We start from the raw sequence: 18222 nt of genomic DNA, 5'->3' as shown, positions 1-18222 counted from the left end.
CATTTTCTTCATGACACAAAATACACACTTCGGCTGGGCACATTGTTCAGTGGTTAAAGATACTTATTTGCAAAGTCTATCAGCCCAGTATCCACATAAAACCAGATGCACAAAGTGTCACATGTGTCAGGAGTTCGTTTGTAGTGGCTAGAGACCCTGGTGCCAACCATTCATATTCTCTCAAATTAAAAAAAAATATATTTGGGAAAAAATGAAATTTCAATCTCCCTTATGGTCACACAATTGTTTGCTTCAACATTAATAAAAGGTTCATGTTTTATGCCTATTATTTTTTATATCATTTGACAGAGAGGGAGGAAAGGAGAAGGAGAGAGAATGAATGAATGAATGGGTGTGCCAGGGCTGCCCCCTTGTGGATCTGGCTAACATGGATCCTGGGGAATCCATCCTGGGTCCTTTGGCTTTTCAGGCAAACGCCTTAACCCCTAAGGCATCCCTCCATCCCTTATGCCTGGTTTAAAGGATGTTGAATTTTTGAAAGAATACATCATTAAAATATGGTTGATTGGTTATAGTTAAAAGTCTCTCTCTCGGTCTCTCTCTCGGTCTCTCTCTCTCTCTCACACACACACATACACCAGGCACAGTGGCACACACCTTTAATCACAGCAGAGATGGGAAGATAACAATGAGTTCGATGCCAGCCTGAGACTAGAGCAAATTCCAGGACAGCCTGGGCTAGAGTGAGACCCCACCTTGAAAAACAACAAAATAATCATAGAAGAGGATTAAAAAATGTCATAGAAGGCCAGACACGGTGGTACACACCTTTAATGTCAGCACTCAGAGGCAGAGGTAGAAGGAGTGCTGTGAGTTCAAGGTCAGCCTGAGATTACACACTGACTTCCAGGTCAGCGGCAAAATAAAAACTTTAAAAAGGGGGGAGGGGCTAGAGAGATAGCTTAGCAAAGGCACCAGCTTGCAAAGCCAAAGGACCACATAAGCCAGACACACAAGGTGGCACGTGCGTCTAAAGTTTGTTTGCAGTGGCTAGAGGCCCTATCTCTCTGCCTCTCTATATGCCTTTATCTAATAAATACAGAAATATTAAAAATTTTAAAACAAAAACAATAGTCATGGAAACTTTTGGTTACATGTGTAAGTCCAGTAGAAAGGCTAGTAGCATCATTAAAGTGTCAGGAGATATGTGACTCAGCAATTCTATTATTGTAGGAAAGAATACCAGAAACTAGGCTGTAACTTCCTGAGAATCAGAAAACACAAAGTGGAATCACAACTTAATGAATCCCATCCCTCAGTCAGGAAGCATGAAACAGCATTTTTAAATCTACAAAATGTCATAATTATGGTAACTGGGAACATTTTTCTTTCTCCTTTTGCTCCCCTCACCCGCCCCCACCCATGGTCTCACTTTAACTTAGGCTGACTGAAAATTCATGGAGATCCTCTTACCTCAGTGCTGTGACTAAAAGGCATGTGCCTCCACACCCAGCTGAAACCTGGGAATAGTTATAGTACAGACCTCTCTGCTATGTTAAGAATAAGACATTAAATAATAAGACCCATGCATGCTTTCAAAGTTTAAAGAAAAAATACTACTTTTAAGACACACGGACAGAATCTAAGCACAGATATAAAGAAAATCACTGTATAAACTTACTGGAATTAGCTGCTGCAGAGCCAAATGCAGACTGAGTAGGCTGCTGTCCAAACACAGGAGGCTGGCTACTGCTTGACACTGTTCCGAACGAAGGTGGGACAGGCTGAGAAGCAGCAGAAAATAATGCTGTTGAAGATGATATAGACCCAAAGCTTGGGGGATTTGGCTGACTGGCACCTTGACTTTGTCCAAATGCTGGGGTCTGATTAGTACCAAATGCTGGACTGGCAGATGGTGCTGCTGGTACAGTGCCAAATACAAAGGAGGATCCTGAAGGTCCAAAGAAATACCAAAGTCAACATCATATAAGACAACCCTCAGGAAATTTCAGTATACCCACGAATGGATTTCAAGGCACTTCTCAGACTCGCACCTTGGTCAAGACAAGTTCTGAATGATGACCTCCTATCAGAAATGTATATATATATATATATATATATATATATATAGAAATGACCACCTTGTGAGAACTGTTTAATGAAACAATCAGCAATGTCTGTAACTTGGAAGTTGACATTTCAAAAAGAAAACTAGAAAAATCAATTACCTTCTAACCAAGGCTAGAAAAATTGTTCCCAAGAGTTTAATGTAGTCAACTTGCACACAAGCTGCCTACTACTCTACATGATAATAAGCTTTCAGCATCCACACACAGCTGATGAAGAGGCACTCAAGCCACCGAACACTGTGCTAAGCACGGGCACACACGCTAGCACCAATTCAACTACAGAATGTATTTTTCCTTGTTACCTGCAGAGCTTGACGTGGTTGTCGATCCAAAGCTGAACCCAGAGGTTGCGGTGTTGCTGCTGGCTCCTGGGCCAAAGACAAATGGAGTGACAGCTGAACCTGTGCTGGATGTGGCAGCTGATTTGCTGCCTGGGGGACACAGCAAAGGCTGACAGGGACTGGGTTCAGCAGAGCTGCCCACACTGCTGGCCTGTCCAAACACAAAGGGAGCCACAGGCGGGTTGGAGGAAACAGTGGAACTACCAAATACACCACCCCCAGCCGAAGTGGCTGGCGCAGTTGAACTAGAGAAACTGTTGTTCAGGAAACTAAAGACTGGCTTTGCTGCACCTTGATCTGTAAGACAGAAATTAAGAAATTCTTACAAGAAACACTTTTATGCTACCAACTAAAAGTAAAATATTCTTATGTAGCCTGATAAAACTGAACATCTATTAATATTTAACTTTGACAAAGCCAAAATTTTTTGTGGCTTATGGATTTCTTGGGCTTCCTTTATTTTTTTAAATTCACATTACTTTATTTGGAAATCAGGGTTATAAAAGTACAGCAAAACTAAATTTGAGACAGTGGGTATCAGTAGTTTAAATTATCACCAGTTCATTCTAAAATGAAGGCATGGAAGTTATTTACATGGTGCAACATTTCAGAACTTCAGTGGAATGGGCAGCTTCATTGGTACCATTTCAATGTGATTTCAGTCTACATATTTTCCAAGAATGTCACCATTTCTAATTAAGAAACGACCCTCATCGTCTATAACTACTTTGCTGCCTCCATATTCTAGGAGAACTTTATCTCCAACTTTCACATGAGCTGGTTGAATCTCTCCACCCTTCCCCTTCGAGCGTGGTCCCACAACCACCACTGCTGCTTGCAACACTTGAGCCTCCTTTGTTTACGTTTCAGCTGCACTCCTTTCAAGCCACACCTGCGAAGAGTGGGAGGGACTTCACAAATGCTTGTCCTGCCGCGACTCTGACTGCAGCACAGACTCCGCTCTCGCGCGCCACTGCAGACAGACCTGGGGTGTTTTTGGGTGTGTGCTGTGCATATGTGAGCACATGTGCATATGTGTTATGTGAAGACCAGAGGCTGACATCAATGTGAGGTTGACACCAATGTGTCTTCCTTGATGTCTCTCTTATTTTAAGGAAGTGGGTCTCTCACTTGAGCCCAGAACAGCAGGTTCAGCTTGTCTAGTTAGGCAGTATGCCCAGGGATTCCCAGTTGTCACCTCCAGAGTGCTGGAGATCCAAACTCCAAAGCCTGGCATAGTGGCAAACACTTTTAATTCTAGCATTTGGGAGGCAGAGGTAAGAAGGATTGTCATGAGTTCAATGCCACCCTGAGACTACATAGTGAATTCCACGTCTGGGCTAGAGCAAAACCCTACCTCGAAGAAAACAAGACAAAACAAACTTCAGTCCTCTCCCTTGCACAAAAGTGTTTTACTGACTGAGCCAACTCCTAGCACTTGGAACTTTCTTTCACATATAGACCTTTAGCATTCGGATTTTTAAAAGTGCTGTACTTACACAAAATCTCAAATACAATGTAACTTGACCCTGTTCAGATAGCAAACACTACAGCAGAAGACAGCTGCACTTACATGATAACTGATTTTCCATTTACGTTGGAATATGTATGTGGTAGGATCATACATACAATTTATCTCCAGGGATAGTTTGTGCCAAGCACTGACTGTAGAATTTAGCAACCTCTGTTAACTAATGTGCAATGCACGTCTGTAACACACTCAACTTCCCAATGTGCATATCTGATTCCTCTGCTTAAATGAATGTGATATTAGAATATGATTTGCTACGAGGAAAACATTGCCTGTGTGCCTGCCTTTCTTACTCAAAATTCTATGTGCATTTTCCTTCTTCCCCTGTAAATTCTAGAACCAGCTTAGCTTGTCAAACTCTAAAAATTTTATGAATTTTTATAGGGGCAGGAGGAATCCTTTCTCTTCAGAAATGAGCTCCTTTGCATATGCTCTTACACTTACGCCTAGTTACTAGAAATGCCAGAAAATACTCATTATTTATAATGGAACTATTATTGCTAATTTGGAGGAAAGCTTTCCGTTTTTATGTGGTGATGCTGAATGTATCTACCTGAAGATTTTTTTCCCTTTTTTCTTTTAAATATTTTTATTTATTTATTTGAGAAAGAGAGAGAGAGAGAGGGACAGACAGACCGAGACAGAACTCCAAACGCAAACACAGCCTTGTGCATCTGGCATACATGAACCCTGGGAAACAGAACTGGAGTACTCTGGTTTTGCAGGCAAGTGCCTTAACTGCTAAGCCATTTCTCCAGCCTGAGACGCCTTTTTACTACTCTAATAGTGAGTGCCTTCTCTTCATCGTTGTACACTACAGAAAGCATGTCCTGGGGACCAAGAGGATTTATAGAAAATGGAGCCTACTGACTACTAAGAAGCAGGAAGAAAATCTGCTACCAGAGCTTTCATGATCAAATGAGTATTCTTTTGCCTTTGTAAATAATGATTAATTTTAGCTGTTTCATTGTAGGTTACTTTCAAATTTCCAAGTAGATATTAGGAAAAAAACTGCTCTCAGCTATTTGAATTCCAAATATTAGGCTTTTTATTTTGAGTGTTTCTACATTATTTTTCATATTAATGGAGTGCTCAATTTCTTGCTTTTTACATGTCAGAAAACATCTAAATTTTGCTTTGGTGTCTGATCAAACATAGTTCAAAATCATTGTCATTTGAGGGCACTACTCTGGTTTTAGCATTTGATGTTAGTAACATATTAGTTTAAACACACACACACACACACACACACACACACACACACACCCTACCTGTGTATCAACCAGCCCTGTACAAGCCTTGACAAGTGCTCTACAACCAAGCTATATCCCTAGCTGTGATTTCCATTTTGAGATTTATGTCACTTCACTAATGTTACCATCAGGGCTGTTTTCAGATACGTGGTCCACTACATAACAGCTTTCAAAAACCATGTCTTTGACTTTTTAAGACTGCTATTTTACTTTAGGATTTTCTTTTTAAAATTGTCTGTTTTCATGTGATTTAATTGTATTTTCTGTCTATCTTCCTTAAATGTCTGACTACCTGAAACTATCGATAAGTGAATGTTTTATTTTTAATAAAAATATTAAACAATGTTTCCTGAGCTGAATCTCTGATTTCTCCTGATTACACAACATATACCAATTCTAATTATAAAACATCCAAATGAAAGGGAGAAGGATATATAAATATATGTAAGTGTGTACTATATTGTGAACTTTCAGAATCAGGGGGAATTGGAGCAATTAAAATGAAAAATCCTAAACTCCTTCCCCGAGAATTCTCAAATTAGAACTCCCCATTATGTTCTGCATAAGCTACTTACTGACTACTACATTTGTCCAGGTATCTAAAGAACCTTATGCATTGCTAAAAAAGACTTACCAGGGCTGGAAAGATGGCTTAGTGGTTAAGTGCTTGCCTGTGAAGCCTAAGGAGGCTGGTTCAAGGCTAGATTCCTCAGGACCCACATTAGTCAGATGCACAAGGGAGTGCACACATCTAGAATTCGTTTGCGGGGGCTGGAGGCTCTGGCACGCCCATTCTCTCCCTCTCTCTCTGCTTCTTTCTCTCAAATAAATAAAATAAATAAACAAACAAATAATTTAAAAAAAAAAAACAGACTTACCAGTGGCAACATTAGTCTGAGCTCCAAATGTGAATGTGGCCTTGACTGGCTGCTCAGACTCCTTCTCAGACGATTTGGCCACACTGAAACTAAAGGTTGACTTGGAAGAACTCTCATCTTTGGTCTGCTCTGAGTTCCCAAATGAAAATACTGGTTGACACTTTGGCTCCTCACTGTCAGCTTTCTTCCCAAATACCAGAGAGGTAGAAGTGACATGTTCCTGCTGTTTCTCCTCTGTCCTTCCCAAAACAAACATTGAGGCGGATGGCAGAGGAGCAGATTCCACATTGCCAAAAGTGAACCCTCCCTTGGTGGCAGGTGCTTCTTCTTTCTTGGCCTCTGTCGCCTTACTCGTGAAAGGAGTCACTGCGGCACTCTTGGTGTCTATGCTTCCAAAGCTGAAGCCGCTCTTGTTCTCAGAGGTCACCACGGCGTCGGCAGCAGTGGGAGCAGGGGTGACGCTGCTCACCCCTGTGCCAAAGCAGAAGCCTGCAGGGGAAGGTTTCGGCGGTTCCTCTTTCTTCTCCTGCTGCCCAAGATTAGATACTCCAAACTGAAACAGGGCTGAAGAAGCTGGGCTGCCTACCCCAGAAGGAAATCCAAACTTAAAATTCTCATTCTTGCTGTCATTTTTAACTTGTTCAGGTTTGGAATCAGATGATACTCCAAATTTAAAACCTCCAGTTGGCTTAGAAAATTTAAAACTTGTATTCACAGAGTTTATAGGCCCAGAGTCAGATGAAACACCTATTTTGAATCCTCCCTGATGTCCAAATTTAAAATTTCCAGTGTTTGTAAAGGTTTGAGAAGGTCCAGAAGAGGATGATGATGAGATCCCAAACTTGAAGGATGAGGCTGCTGGGTTCAAAGATGAAGATGTTCCAAAGCCTTCAAAAATATAAGACACTGAATTAATGTGCTTAACCTCTCAAGCAAACATAAACCTTGGAAGTCATGGGGAGAACTCTAAAGGAGCAGTACCAACAGCAATAATCAGTACACTATTTTAACATCAATGAATCAAATAAAGCTGGGTGCACGCCTTTAATCCTAGCACTCAAAAAGCAGAGGTAGGACTGATGTGAGTTCAAGGTCAGCCTCAGACTACACAGTTGAGTTCCAGGTTATCCTGGAACTAAAGTGAGACCCTAACTCAAAAACAACAACAAAAAAAAAAAAAAAAAGAAAGAAAGAACTTCTGATAAAGTCCTTATTAGTGAGGTCACAGGGAGCAACAGACACTTTCATGTAAGTGCAGAAAGGTCTAAATCTGCACACAACTTATGGGAAACAATCTGTTAATATCTACAAAAAATCTAGTCACATATAACCCCTTGTACAGGGACTTCATCTTAAAGAAATTACAACGTGAAGAATGACACTAGGTTTATTATCAGCTAGCTACCAAAGCTAACATCTCTGGAAGGGAGGACAAAGAGTGAACATAAAGAGCCAGAAGAGACAAAGGATAACTTTTCCCTATAAAATCTGTATTACAATTTCATTTTTAAATCTTATGAATACATTGTTTATTGAAGCATTTAAAAAATTATGATGGACTTCCGGATAAGATGACGGTGTAGGAACCACGCCAATGCAGCCTAGGTGAGTAAAAACAAAACAAACAACAACAACAAAAAAAAAAAACAGCAAAATACACCCTTCTACTAAAAAGTGAGATGTATAAGCAATTCCCAACTGTAGCAGAGAAGTAGGAGAGATCCAAACATCCAGAACACATACAGGCAGGCAGAAGCAGCTTCAGCAGCATCAGCACCAGGTCCACAGTGGGGCCACAGCTGCCAGGCTTGCCTTGAGCCACAGGAAAAGCCAGATGAGGTGTTTCTCCACTCACACTGGAGCCCCATGCAAACTCAAAAAATGTAAAGAAAATGAGAATCACAGTGACCAACTGAGGAGCAGATCATGAGGTAGAGGATCGATCACATGGACTAGCAGGAGAACTAGAGTCACCATCCACAACCTCCCCTCCCCCACTGCCAGTAAGCACCAGAGACCAAGGGAAGGGAGATCACAGCACCTAGCACCAGTGACCAAAGCAGCAATCCAACGATCCAGCCAGCCTACTTGAACCCACAGCACACCAAAGAGGGACCCAAGCAGGAGCGCAGAATAACTGAGACAAAAATCATCCCAAAAGATAACTGGGATTATACCAGGTAGCACCTACCAAGTAAGCCTGGTATATAGGCTTGAATCCCAAGTGCTAATTGCACCTTCCACATCAGGATAAATTATATGTTAAATCTGATGGATGGTCAGATTTGCCATTCTTAAGTAAGCTATATTTTGGGCTTGTTATTTCTTGCTTCCTGATTTATAGTGGCTTTGTTTCCCCTTCTGTTGTTCATTAGGGGAGGGTCTGACTTGGTCACAAACTGACTTGGAACCCTCAACAGAGGAGAAATCTTAGCCTCCTAATTGACAGGATTAAGGGTGTGGGATAACACACACCCTAAGGGACTGTGTCTTTGTTAGAGGATCTGGTTGTCATAATACCTACTCTTCCATAAACACTCTGTGCTGTTTTTTCCTTGAATATGTTAAATTTTAGAATCTGCCTGTATTTATTCCACTCAGTCTACTTGAATACTCTCACAGCAGTCAAACCAAACATCTAGGGTCAAGACTTTGACTAAGAGACTCTTAACAGCCACACCTAAGCAACATAAGCTCCAACCCTGAAGATAACATAACATCAAATTGATTGATACATCTAATAATACTGAAGCTAACTTGAAAATCCAAGCATTAAACTAATCCAAGATGCAAAAATATGTACATTATAACACAAGAAACACCAAAAATCAAGACAATATAAATCCACCAAAAAGTATTAATGCATCAGAAATGACCAAGTTTAAGAATGATTTAGAGGAAATGCCTAAGATGTCAAAAGAATGATTATAAATATGCTCAAAGAAGTAAAAGAGGAAATCAAAGGAATGAAAGAGGAAATCTAAGGAATCAAAGACGACACAGGAAACCAATCTAAAAAAGAGGTCAATACAAGACATAAATAAGGAAATAAAAATAATAAAGAAAAACCAGTCAGAATTACTAGCAATGAAGAACACAGTCAAGGAAATAAATAACTGTAGAAAATTTCACAAATAGAATGGAGGAAGGAGAGAACAGAATATCTAAACTAGCAGACCAGGTGGCAGGCAGATCTAATACAGTGCAACATAGAGAAAGACAAACTACTAGGAAAGTATGAATGGGAATTTCAAGATATTTGGGACACTAGGAAAACATCAAACATAAGATTTCAGTGTATACTAGAAGAAGAAGGATTTCACTCCAAAGGCACAGTAGGCATTTTCAACAAAATCATAGAAGAAAACTTACCCCAATTTGAGAAAAAGATGCCAATGCAGATACAGGAATCCTTTAGAACACCAATCAGACAAAACATGGAAAGGATCTCTCCTCAACATATTTGAATTAAACTACCAAACATACAAACCAAAGAAAACACATTGAAAGCAGTTAGAGAGAAAAATCAATATACAAAGGCAAGCCCATCAAGATCACAGGAGATTACTCAACAAAACCTGTAAAAAAAAAAAGCCAGAAGGGCATGGAGTGATGTATTCCAAGTCCTGAAAGACAACATCTGTCAACCCAGGTTACTTTATCCTGCAAAGCTATCCATTCTTATAGATGGAAAAATAAGGACATTCCACAACAAAAGCAGGCTAAAGGAATATGTGAAGACAAAACCAGCTCTACAGAAAATACTTGAAAGAATCCTCCATGCTGAAAAGAAAAGCACACATATAAGGATCCTGGAAAAAACAAACCGTACTCAAATGCTAGTTAATATAAGAGAGCAAAGGTAAAGCTGGAAGAACTACAAAAAAAAAAGGGCAAAAATAAATACACACTATTCAATAATATCTCTTAATATCAACAGCCTCAATGCCCCAACCAAAAGACATACAACATAATACTTCAATTTGTTGCCTCCAAGAAACTCACTTTTCTACAAAGGATGGGCACTATCTTAGCGTGAAAAACAGTGTTTCAAGCAAATGGGCCTAGAAAAACAAGCAGGGGTTGCTATCCTAATATCTGACAAGGTAGACTTCAGGCCAACATTAGGAAAGATAAGGAAGATCACTTTATATTGATTAAAGGCATACTCCAAGAGGAGAACATTATAATCCTAAATATATATGCACCTAACTTGGGGGCTCCCACATTCATCAAACAAATGCTATTAGAACTAAAGTCACAGATGTAGTGGATGACTTCAACACCCACTCTCATCAATTGACAGGTCATCCCGGCAAAAAATAAACAAAGAGAGGCATCTGGATTAAATGATGTCATAGAAGAAATGGACCTAGCAGATACAAACAGAACATTTCATCCAAATGCTGCAGAATATACATTCTTTTCAGCAGCAAATGGAACATTCTCTAAAACAGACCATATATTAGGACACAAAGCAAATCTTGTAAAATAAAGGAAAATTGGAATAATTCCTTGCATTGTATCTGATCACAATGGAATCAAACTACAAATCAATAGCAGGAAAAGCTATAGAGCATCCACAAAATCATGGGAACTAAACAACACACTACTAAATGATAAATAGGTTAATGAAGAAATCAAGAAGGAAATCAAAAATTCAGAGTCAAATGATAATGAGACTATAACATACCAAAACCTTTGGGACACAATGAAGGCAGTCCTAAGATGAAAATTTATAGCTTAAAGTACCTTATTAAGAAATTAGAACCGGGCGTGGTGGCACATGCCTTTAATCTCAGCACTCAGGAAGCAGAGGTAGGAGGATAACTGAGAGTTCAAGGCCACCCTGAGACTACATAGTTAATTCCAGGTCAGCCTGGACCAGCGTGAGACCCTACCTTGAAAAAAAAAAAAATCTTCAACAAACAACCTAATGCTTCACCTTATAGCCTTGAAAAAAGAAGAACAAGGCAAATGAAAATCAGTAGAAGAGAAGAAATAATAAAGATTAATGATAATAATAAAGATAATAATAAATAATAATAAAGATTAATGAAATAGAACCCCCCCCAAAAACTCCAATCAATCGATGAAACAAAAGAGTTGGTTCTTTGAAAGGATAAACAAGATTGTAAACCCTTAGCAAATCTGACCAAAAGAAAGAGACGTAAATTAATAAAATTAAGAGATGAAAAGGACAGCATCACAACAGATAGCAGAGAAATTTAAAAAAAAATCATAGGGACATCCCATAAAAGCATATACTCCACTAAGTTTGAAAATCTGAAAGAAATGGATGATTTCCTTGACTTTATATGACCTACCTAAATTAAATCAAGATGAGATTAATCACTTAAATAGACTTACAACAAGTATGGAGGTCCAGGCATTTATCAAAAATCTCCCAACTAAAAAAAAGTCCAGGCCCAGATGGGGAAATTTTACAAGACCTTCAGGGAAGAACCAACACCCATTGCTTCTTTTGGAAAGATATCCCTAGTTCTTTCATTGGAAGAATCAATATTGTGAAATGGCAATCTTGCCAAAAACAATCTACACATTTAATGCAATCCCCATCAAAATTCCAATTCTTCATGGAAAGAGAAAATACAATCCAAAACTTCATTTGGAAGCACAAAAAATCTCAAGCTGGTGGTATCACCATAACTGATTTTAACCTATACTACACAGCCATTGTAACAAAAACAGCATGGTACTGGCACACAAGCAGTCATGTAGATTAGTGGAACATAACAGAGGACCCAGATTAAGTCCGGGTACAAAAGTGCCAAAAATACTCATGGCGGGGGGGGGGGGGGGGGGACAGCCACTTCAGCAAATGGTGCTGGGAAAACTGGATATGCAGCTGTAGGAGGATTAAAATAGATCCTTCTCTCTCTCCATGCACAAGAATTAAGTCCAAATGGATTAAAGACCTTAACATCAGACCTGAAACTCTGAAACTGCTAGAGGAAAAAAGTAGGGGAAACCCTCCAACACACTGGTCTTGGCAAAGGCTTTCTGAATATAATCCCAATTGCTAAGGCAATAAAACCACAGATTAACCACTGGGACCTAATAAAATTACAATGATTTTGTGCACCAAAGAACACTGTGAATAAAGCAAACAGACAACCTACAGAATGGGAAAAAATCTTTGCCAGCTACACATCCAATAGAAGATTAATATCTAGGATATACAAAAAACTCAAAAATTTAATAAGAAATCAAACAGCCCAGTTAAAAAATGGGCTATGGGAACTAAATAGAGTGTTCTCAAAAGAAGAAATACAGATGGGATAAAAGCATCTAAAAAAAGGTTCTATATCCCTGGTAATCAGGAAAATGCAGATTAAAACGACACTGAGATTCCTATCACTCCTGTCAGATTGTCTACCATCATGAAAACAAATGACCATAAATGCTGGTGAGGATGCAGGAAAAGAGGAACCCTTCTGCACTACTGGTGGGAATGCACTCTGGTCCAGCCAGTGTGGAAATCAGTGTGGAGCTTCCTAAGACAGCTAAAAATAGATCTACCACATGACCCAGCTATAGCACTCCTAAGCATATATCCTAAGGACTCATCTCATTACCTTAGAGATAATTGCTCAATCATGTTTATTGCCTCTCAATTCACAATAGCTGGGAAATGGAACCAGCCTAGATGTCCCACAAATGATGAGTGGATAATGCAAATATGGCACATTCATTCATTCATTCATTTGAAAGCGACAAGCAGATAGAGAAAGAGACAGAGAAAGAGAGAGAGAATGGGCGTGCCAGGGCCTCCAGCCACTGCACACGAACTCCAGGCACATGTGCCCCCTTGTGAATCTGGCTAACATGGGTCCTGGGGAAGTCTTGAGCCGATGCCCTTAGGCTTTACAGGCAAGCGCTTAACCACTAAGCCATCTCTCCAGCCAAAGATAAGGCACATTTATACAACAGAGTTCTACTCAGCAGTAAAGAAAAATGAAGTTATGAAATTTGCAGGAAAATGGGTAGATCTGGAAAGGATTATACTAAGTGAGGTAACCCAGGCCCAGAAAGCCAAGCGCCACATGTTCTCTCTCATATGTGGATCCTAGCTACAGATAATTGGACTTCTGTATGAGTAGGAAGAAAACAGTAGCAAAGGCCAGTAAGCTAGAAAAGAGATATAATGGGAAGAGAAAAGGAAGAGACAGGGATACTTAACAAGATGGTATTGTATACATGTAAGTAGAAGAATAGCTTAATGGGTATGAAAAGGCCCAAGTCAGGTCAGCGGAAGAGATTGAGTAAAGGAAAGGTGGAGGGAGGGCTAATCAAAATCAAAGAGGATATAAATAAATCATATGGAAACCTACTTTTTTGGACAATGGAACACTCAGGAGCCATAGACTGTTGCTAGAAAATTTTCAGTGTCAGGGATGGGATACCTTCCAGTGAGTTGTTGGCCAGGGAGGTCCCTCATGCCCCCAAAACATTAGAGGCCATTGCTGAGGCCCTTGGTTTCCCACCAGGAATTGATGGTAAGACTCTATTGCTGAAGACTCCACACACTTAGGCTGCAAGGCCACTGAGAAATCCTGCTGGAACACAGCTGATAACCTCCTCCTTGTAGAGCAGCCGACAGAAAGTTGGAAGAAGCCATTCTGCATGCAGTTCAATGGGAGAGAGAGAAAGCACCAGTGAAGATACTCAACACTGGACACTGCAAGCCTTATATTTGGCCAGCCAGGCCAAATGAGCCAACAGGTACAATAGTGCCATGTCGGTCATGGTGGAAACCAACTGTCCTCTAATTGGACTGGAGGCCTGCTCCATGGGAAGGAATACATCCCTGATACTGAAAACTTAAAACAGGGGTAGTCATGAGCCCTAGGGGTGTAACATCTGCTGCCGTCTGGCTAAATGTATATATTATGATTATCAAACTGCCCAGTAAGCACTTCTCTTAATGTTCATACCCATATATTAATGCTACTCTCACTTTTGGATAAAAACCTTCTCTTGGGCTGGAGAGATGGCTTAGCGGTTAAGCGCTTGCCTGTGAAGCCTAAGGACCCCGGTTCGAGACTCGGTTCCCCAGGTCCCACGTTAGCCAGATGCACAAGGGGGCGCACGCGTCTGGAGTTCGTTTGCAGAGGCTGGAAGCCCTGGCGCGCCCATTCTCTCTCTCTCCCTCTATCTGTCTTTCTCTCTGTGTCTGTCGCTCTCAAATAAATAAATAAATAATTTTAAAAAAAAAAAAAACCTTCTCTTTTCAGATGGCAGTGACCTTGGGATGACTCAGAAGGCATCATGGTGCTGGAAAGAAGTGACAGGAGTGCTCAGCACTGCAATATCTCTTTCACAACTTCCAAGGCTCAGGGCCCATTGTGAAAGAGGTGGCATAAAGAATGTAAGAGCCAAAGAAAGGGCAGGACTCCTTACAATGTGCTTCTCCAAACACAAAATGGCCTGGATATCTATGACCTCACAGTGCCTGATGCTACCTACAACAGACCATCATAATAGGAGGAAAAGATCATGACATCAAAATAAAAGAGACTGATTGAGAGGGGGAGGGGATATGATAGAGAATGGAGTTTCAAAGGGGAAAGTGGGGGGAGGGAGGGCATTACCATGGGATATTGTTTACAATCATGGAAGCTGTTAAATATATATGATAAAAATGATTTTAGAAATTCTAAACAAAATTATGATGGGCTGGATAGATGGCTTAGTGGTTAAGTTGCTTGCCTGTAAAGCAAAAGGACCCAGGTTCCACTCCCTAGCACCCAGTCAGATGCACAAGGTGGAATATGCTTTTGGAGTTTGTTTGCAGCATCTGGAAGTCCTGAAATGCCCATTTTCTTTTTCTCTCTCTCAAAGTTTTAAAAGCTACTCTCACTTTTGGTTAGAGAAGCTTCTCTTTTCAGATGGCAGTGACCACTGGGGATGACGCAAAAGGCACCATAGTGGTAAGAAGTGACAGAAAAATAAATAAATATATAGATAAATAAATAAATGACAGAGGGACTCAGGGTCCATTGGGATAGATAGAGGTGACAGAATTTAAGAGCCAAAGGAAGGGTAGGACTCCTTGCAAAGCAATCTTCAGACACAAAAGGGCATTCCTAATCCATGACCTCACAGTGCCAAGAACTACCTATACAAACCTTTTTAACAGAAGGAAAAGATGATCACATCAAAATAAAAGACTTATTGAGAGGGGGGAGAGGATATGATGGAGAGTGTGGATTTGTGAAGGGGAAAGTGGGGGAGGGAAGGGAATTATCATGGTTTATTGTCTTTAATTATGTAAGTTGTCACTAACAAGTTTAAAAAAATAAAATAAAACTTGTAGAGAATGAGTATGCCAGGGCCTCTAACAACTGCAAATGAATTCCTGATTGATGTGGGTACTGGGGAATCCAGTCTTTGGCTTTGCTGGCAAGCACCTTAACTACTAAGCCATCTCTCCAACAACATCTCACTGTTTTTATGTAGATGGAAAAACTAAAACTGAATGTCTGATTTGCTCAAAACAAGAACCACTAAAGATATCAAGACTATCATGTATTACCCTACTTAACCCTATATAAAGACAAATGCCAGCGAAGCTTTTTCATAAGCTCTTACATTTCCACCTCACCTGTCCCCCGCCCATAATGATAACCCACTCACCCACTTTTTGAGATGTTTAATTGAAATTATCCTATTGGGATCACTTTAGCAAATGATTATCCACATGGTCTCTAAGACATGTAAAATGACACTAGACAGAAGCCTACAACAAAGTACCAAGGACAAGTATTAATAAATTCTCAAAGGGCTCTGTGGCCAGACTTAAATTGTGCTGGTCACTGTAACACAGCAGAGTGTGGGTAGGAATTGCATATACTAGTACAGAAGGAGCTCTGAAGGACCAGAGCCTAGTTATCATCCAAAAGAGTCCAGAATAGTGGCTCTCAAACTGCCAGCAATACTCTCTTAGTCATCCAGTTAATCCAGTAACGTATTTTGGTTATAAAGCTAGAAAACACCAGGGCACTTCACACATATCAGATGTATTATTTTTCTAGTACTTTAATTAAAATCATATTGAAAATATATTGTGGGGCTAGAAAGATGGCTTGGTGGTTAAGGCACTTGCCTGCATAGCCAAAGGACCCAGGTTAAATTCCCCAGAATCCATGTAAGCCAGATGCACAATGTGGCACATGCATCTGGAGTTAAGTGTGCAGTGGCTGGAGGACCTGGTGTGCATACTTCTGCATGTGCACTTTCTCTCATCTGCCTCTTTCACTGTCTCTCTCAAATGAATAAATAGTAAAAACGTTTCAACCACACAACTGGAACTCATTAAAACATCGCATTGTTTACAGGCAGCAAATCACACTTTATAATACTTCAGAGATGTGAACTTAAAGAGCTAAGGGCAACATCTCATTTTATACAAATATTCAACACAGAATGATTGACTTAAAATCAAACCTACGTGCACATATTTCACTGAAATGGCATGAGAAAGAACTTTACTGTGGCCTTACCTTTAAACTCTGATTTTGCTCCTGGCTTTGCACTTTCACCTGCTACACATTTGGTACAGTCTGCTTTATTCTGCACAAGGCACACTTCACAATCCCAGCTTCCCTCAGGTTTCTTGAATTTGTCCAATCCTAGACAGCTTCCAGACGACACAGAGACAGAGACAGGGCTACTACTTGAAGCAGGTACTAAACTTCCTAAAAAACAAGCAGGAGGGGGACTCATGAAAATTTTAATTTACATTAAGTCGCCATCTTTTTTTTTTTGTAGTAGGGTCTTGCTCTAGCCCAGGCTGACCTGGAATGCACTCTGTAGTCTCAGGGTGGCCTCGAACTCATGGCAATGCTACTACCTCTGCCTCCCGAGGGCTAGGATTAAAGGCAAGTGCCACCACACACAGCTTGAGATTTCTTTTAAGCAGATAAATGTTCTGAGCTTGTTCAATAATAAGCTGCCTCTTATATTCAAGTTTTAATTGTACAAACCTCTTAAAAATTTAGTCTCACAAATTAGGAACTAAGTACGAATAAATAAGAATGCTTACCAAAATTCTTCCAATAAGCATCACACTCTAAGACTTAAAATGCATATTCCCAACAATATCTTAACACATATAATGATGTGACACCTATAGGTGCACAAGGTACAAAGTGAGCATAAAGCAAATGTACCATTACCATGTAATAACTTACTTAAACAAGTGTGCAGAGCAGGAAGAAACCCCAAAAGGCATGAGAAAGAATCAGAGGTAATATTAAATCTTCAAACAGAACCCACATGTTTGTAAGGAGGAATGGCACAGGAAGGACCACTCAGCAAGGTACATTGTGGGATGCAGTGTTAAGAATGAACCAGCCAGGCATAGTAGTGCACACCTTTAATCCCAGCACACGGGAGGCAGTAGTAGGAAGACCATCGTGAGTTCAAGGCCACCCTGAGAATAGAGTAAATTCCAGGTCAGCCTGGGCTAGAGCGAGACCCTACCTTGAAACCAAAAAGGAAAAAAGAGTGAAGCCATTCAGCCTTGGGTCACCGTTCTCTAAGCAGCATCCACCTGCTATCATTTTTCTCATAGTTACATTTTATAAATATACTCTCTTTACTGGGCATAGTGTGACAGTGTTGCAGGCCTTAATACAACACAGGGAGGTGGAAGTAGGATGATCAGGAGTTCCATATCTAGATTTGAGGCAGCCTGGGTTACACTGAGATCCTATCTCAAAGAAAAAGCAAGAGAAGAAATGCTCTTCTATCTTACCAACAAAATCGTTCCCTGGAGTCCCACTACCAGCCCACTATCCTCTTTTTGTCCCGTCTCTCCTCTGAACAGATTTTTTGAACATACAAAACTTGACATACAAAGTGACCTAGACCTGCTACTTCAAAATATTATCCTTCAGCCAGGAATGCAGACAACCCCTCAATTCCTGAACACAGGAAGCTGAGGCAGAAGGACCAGCAGTTGAGGCCAGCCTGGACTATCCAGTGAGTTTCAGGCAATGCTAGGCTAAGCAGTGAGACAGGCTCAAAAAAGCAAACCAACAAATGACCAAATTATGACCCTCCCTTTCTAATATCTTGATAGGCTGGTTATCACATAAATTT

General features: G+C 40.3%; 1 protein-coding gene across 4 annotated transcripts in view; it reads right to left on the bottom strand.

Moving 5' to 3' along the window:
* Positions 1-18222, bottom strand: part of Nup153 (nucleoporin 153) — an 89429-nt gene that overhangs the window by 1688 nt on the left and 69519 nt on the right. For all 4 annotated transcript variants that reach the window (XM_004667932.3, XM_045136528.1, XM_045136531.1 and 1 more), the window contains 4 exons: positions 16620-16814; positions 6094-6981; positions 2393-2728; positions 1643-1912 (listed from right to left, as the gene is read on the bottom strand). In XM_004667932.3, the coding sequence (XP_004667989.1) occupies positions 1643-1912; positions 2393-2728; positions 6094-6981; positions 16620-16814 (1689 nt within the window). The remainder of the gene's footprint in view (positions 1-1642; positions 1913-2392; positions 2729-6093; positions 6982-16619; positions 16815-18222) is intronic.

The sequence above is a fragment of the Jaculus jaculus genome, chromosome 17 (assembly GCF_020740685.1).
Source record: "Jaculus jaculus isolate mJacJac1 chromosome 17, mJacJac1.mat.Y.cur, whole genome shotgun sequence".
In the NCBI taxonomy this organism is placed as follows: Eukaryota; Metazoa; Chordata; class Mammalia; order Rodentia; family Dipodidae; genus Jaculus; species Jaculus jaculus.
Note: the sequence above shows the minus strand (reverse complement) of the source record. Positions and strands in the feature narration are given on the sequence as shown.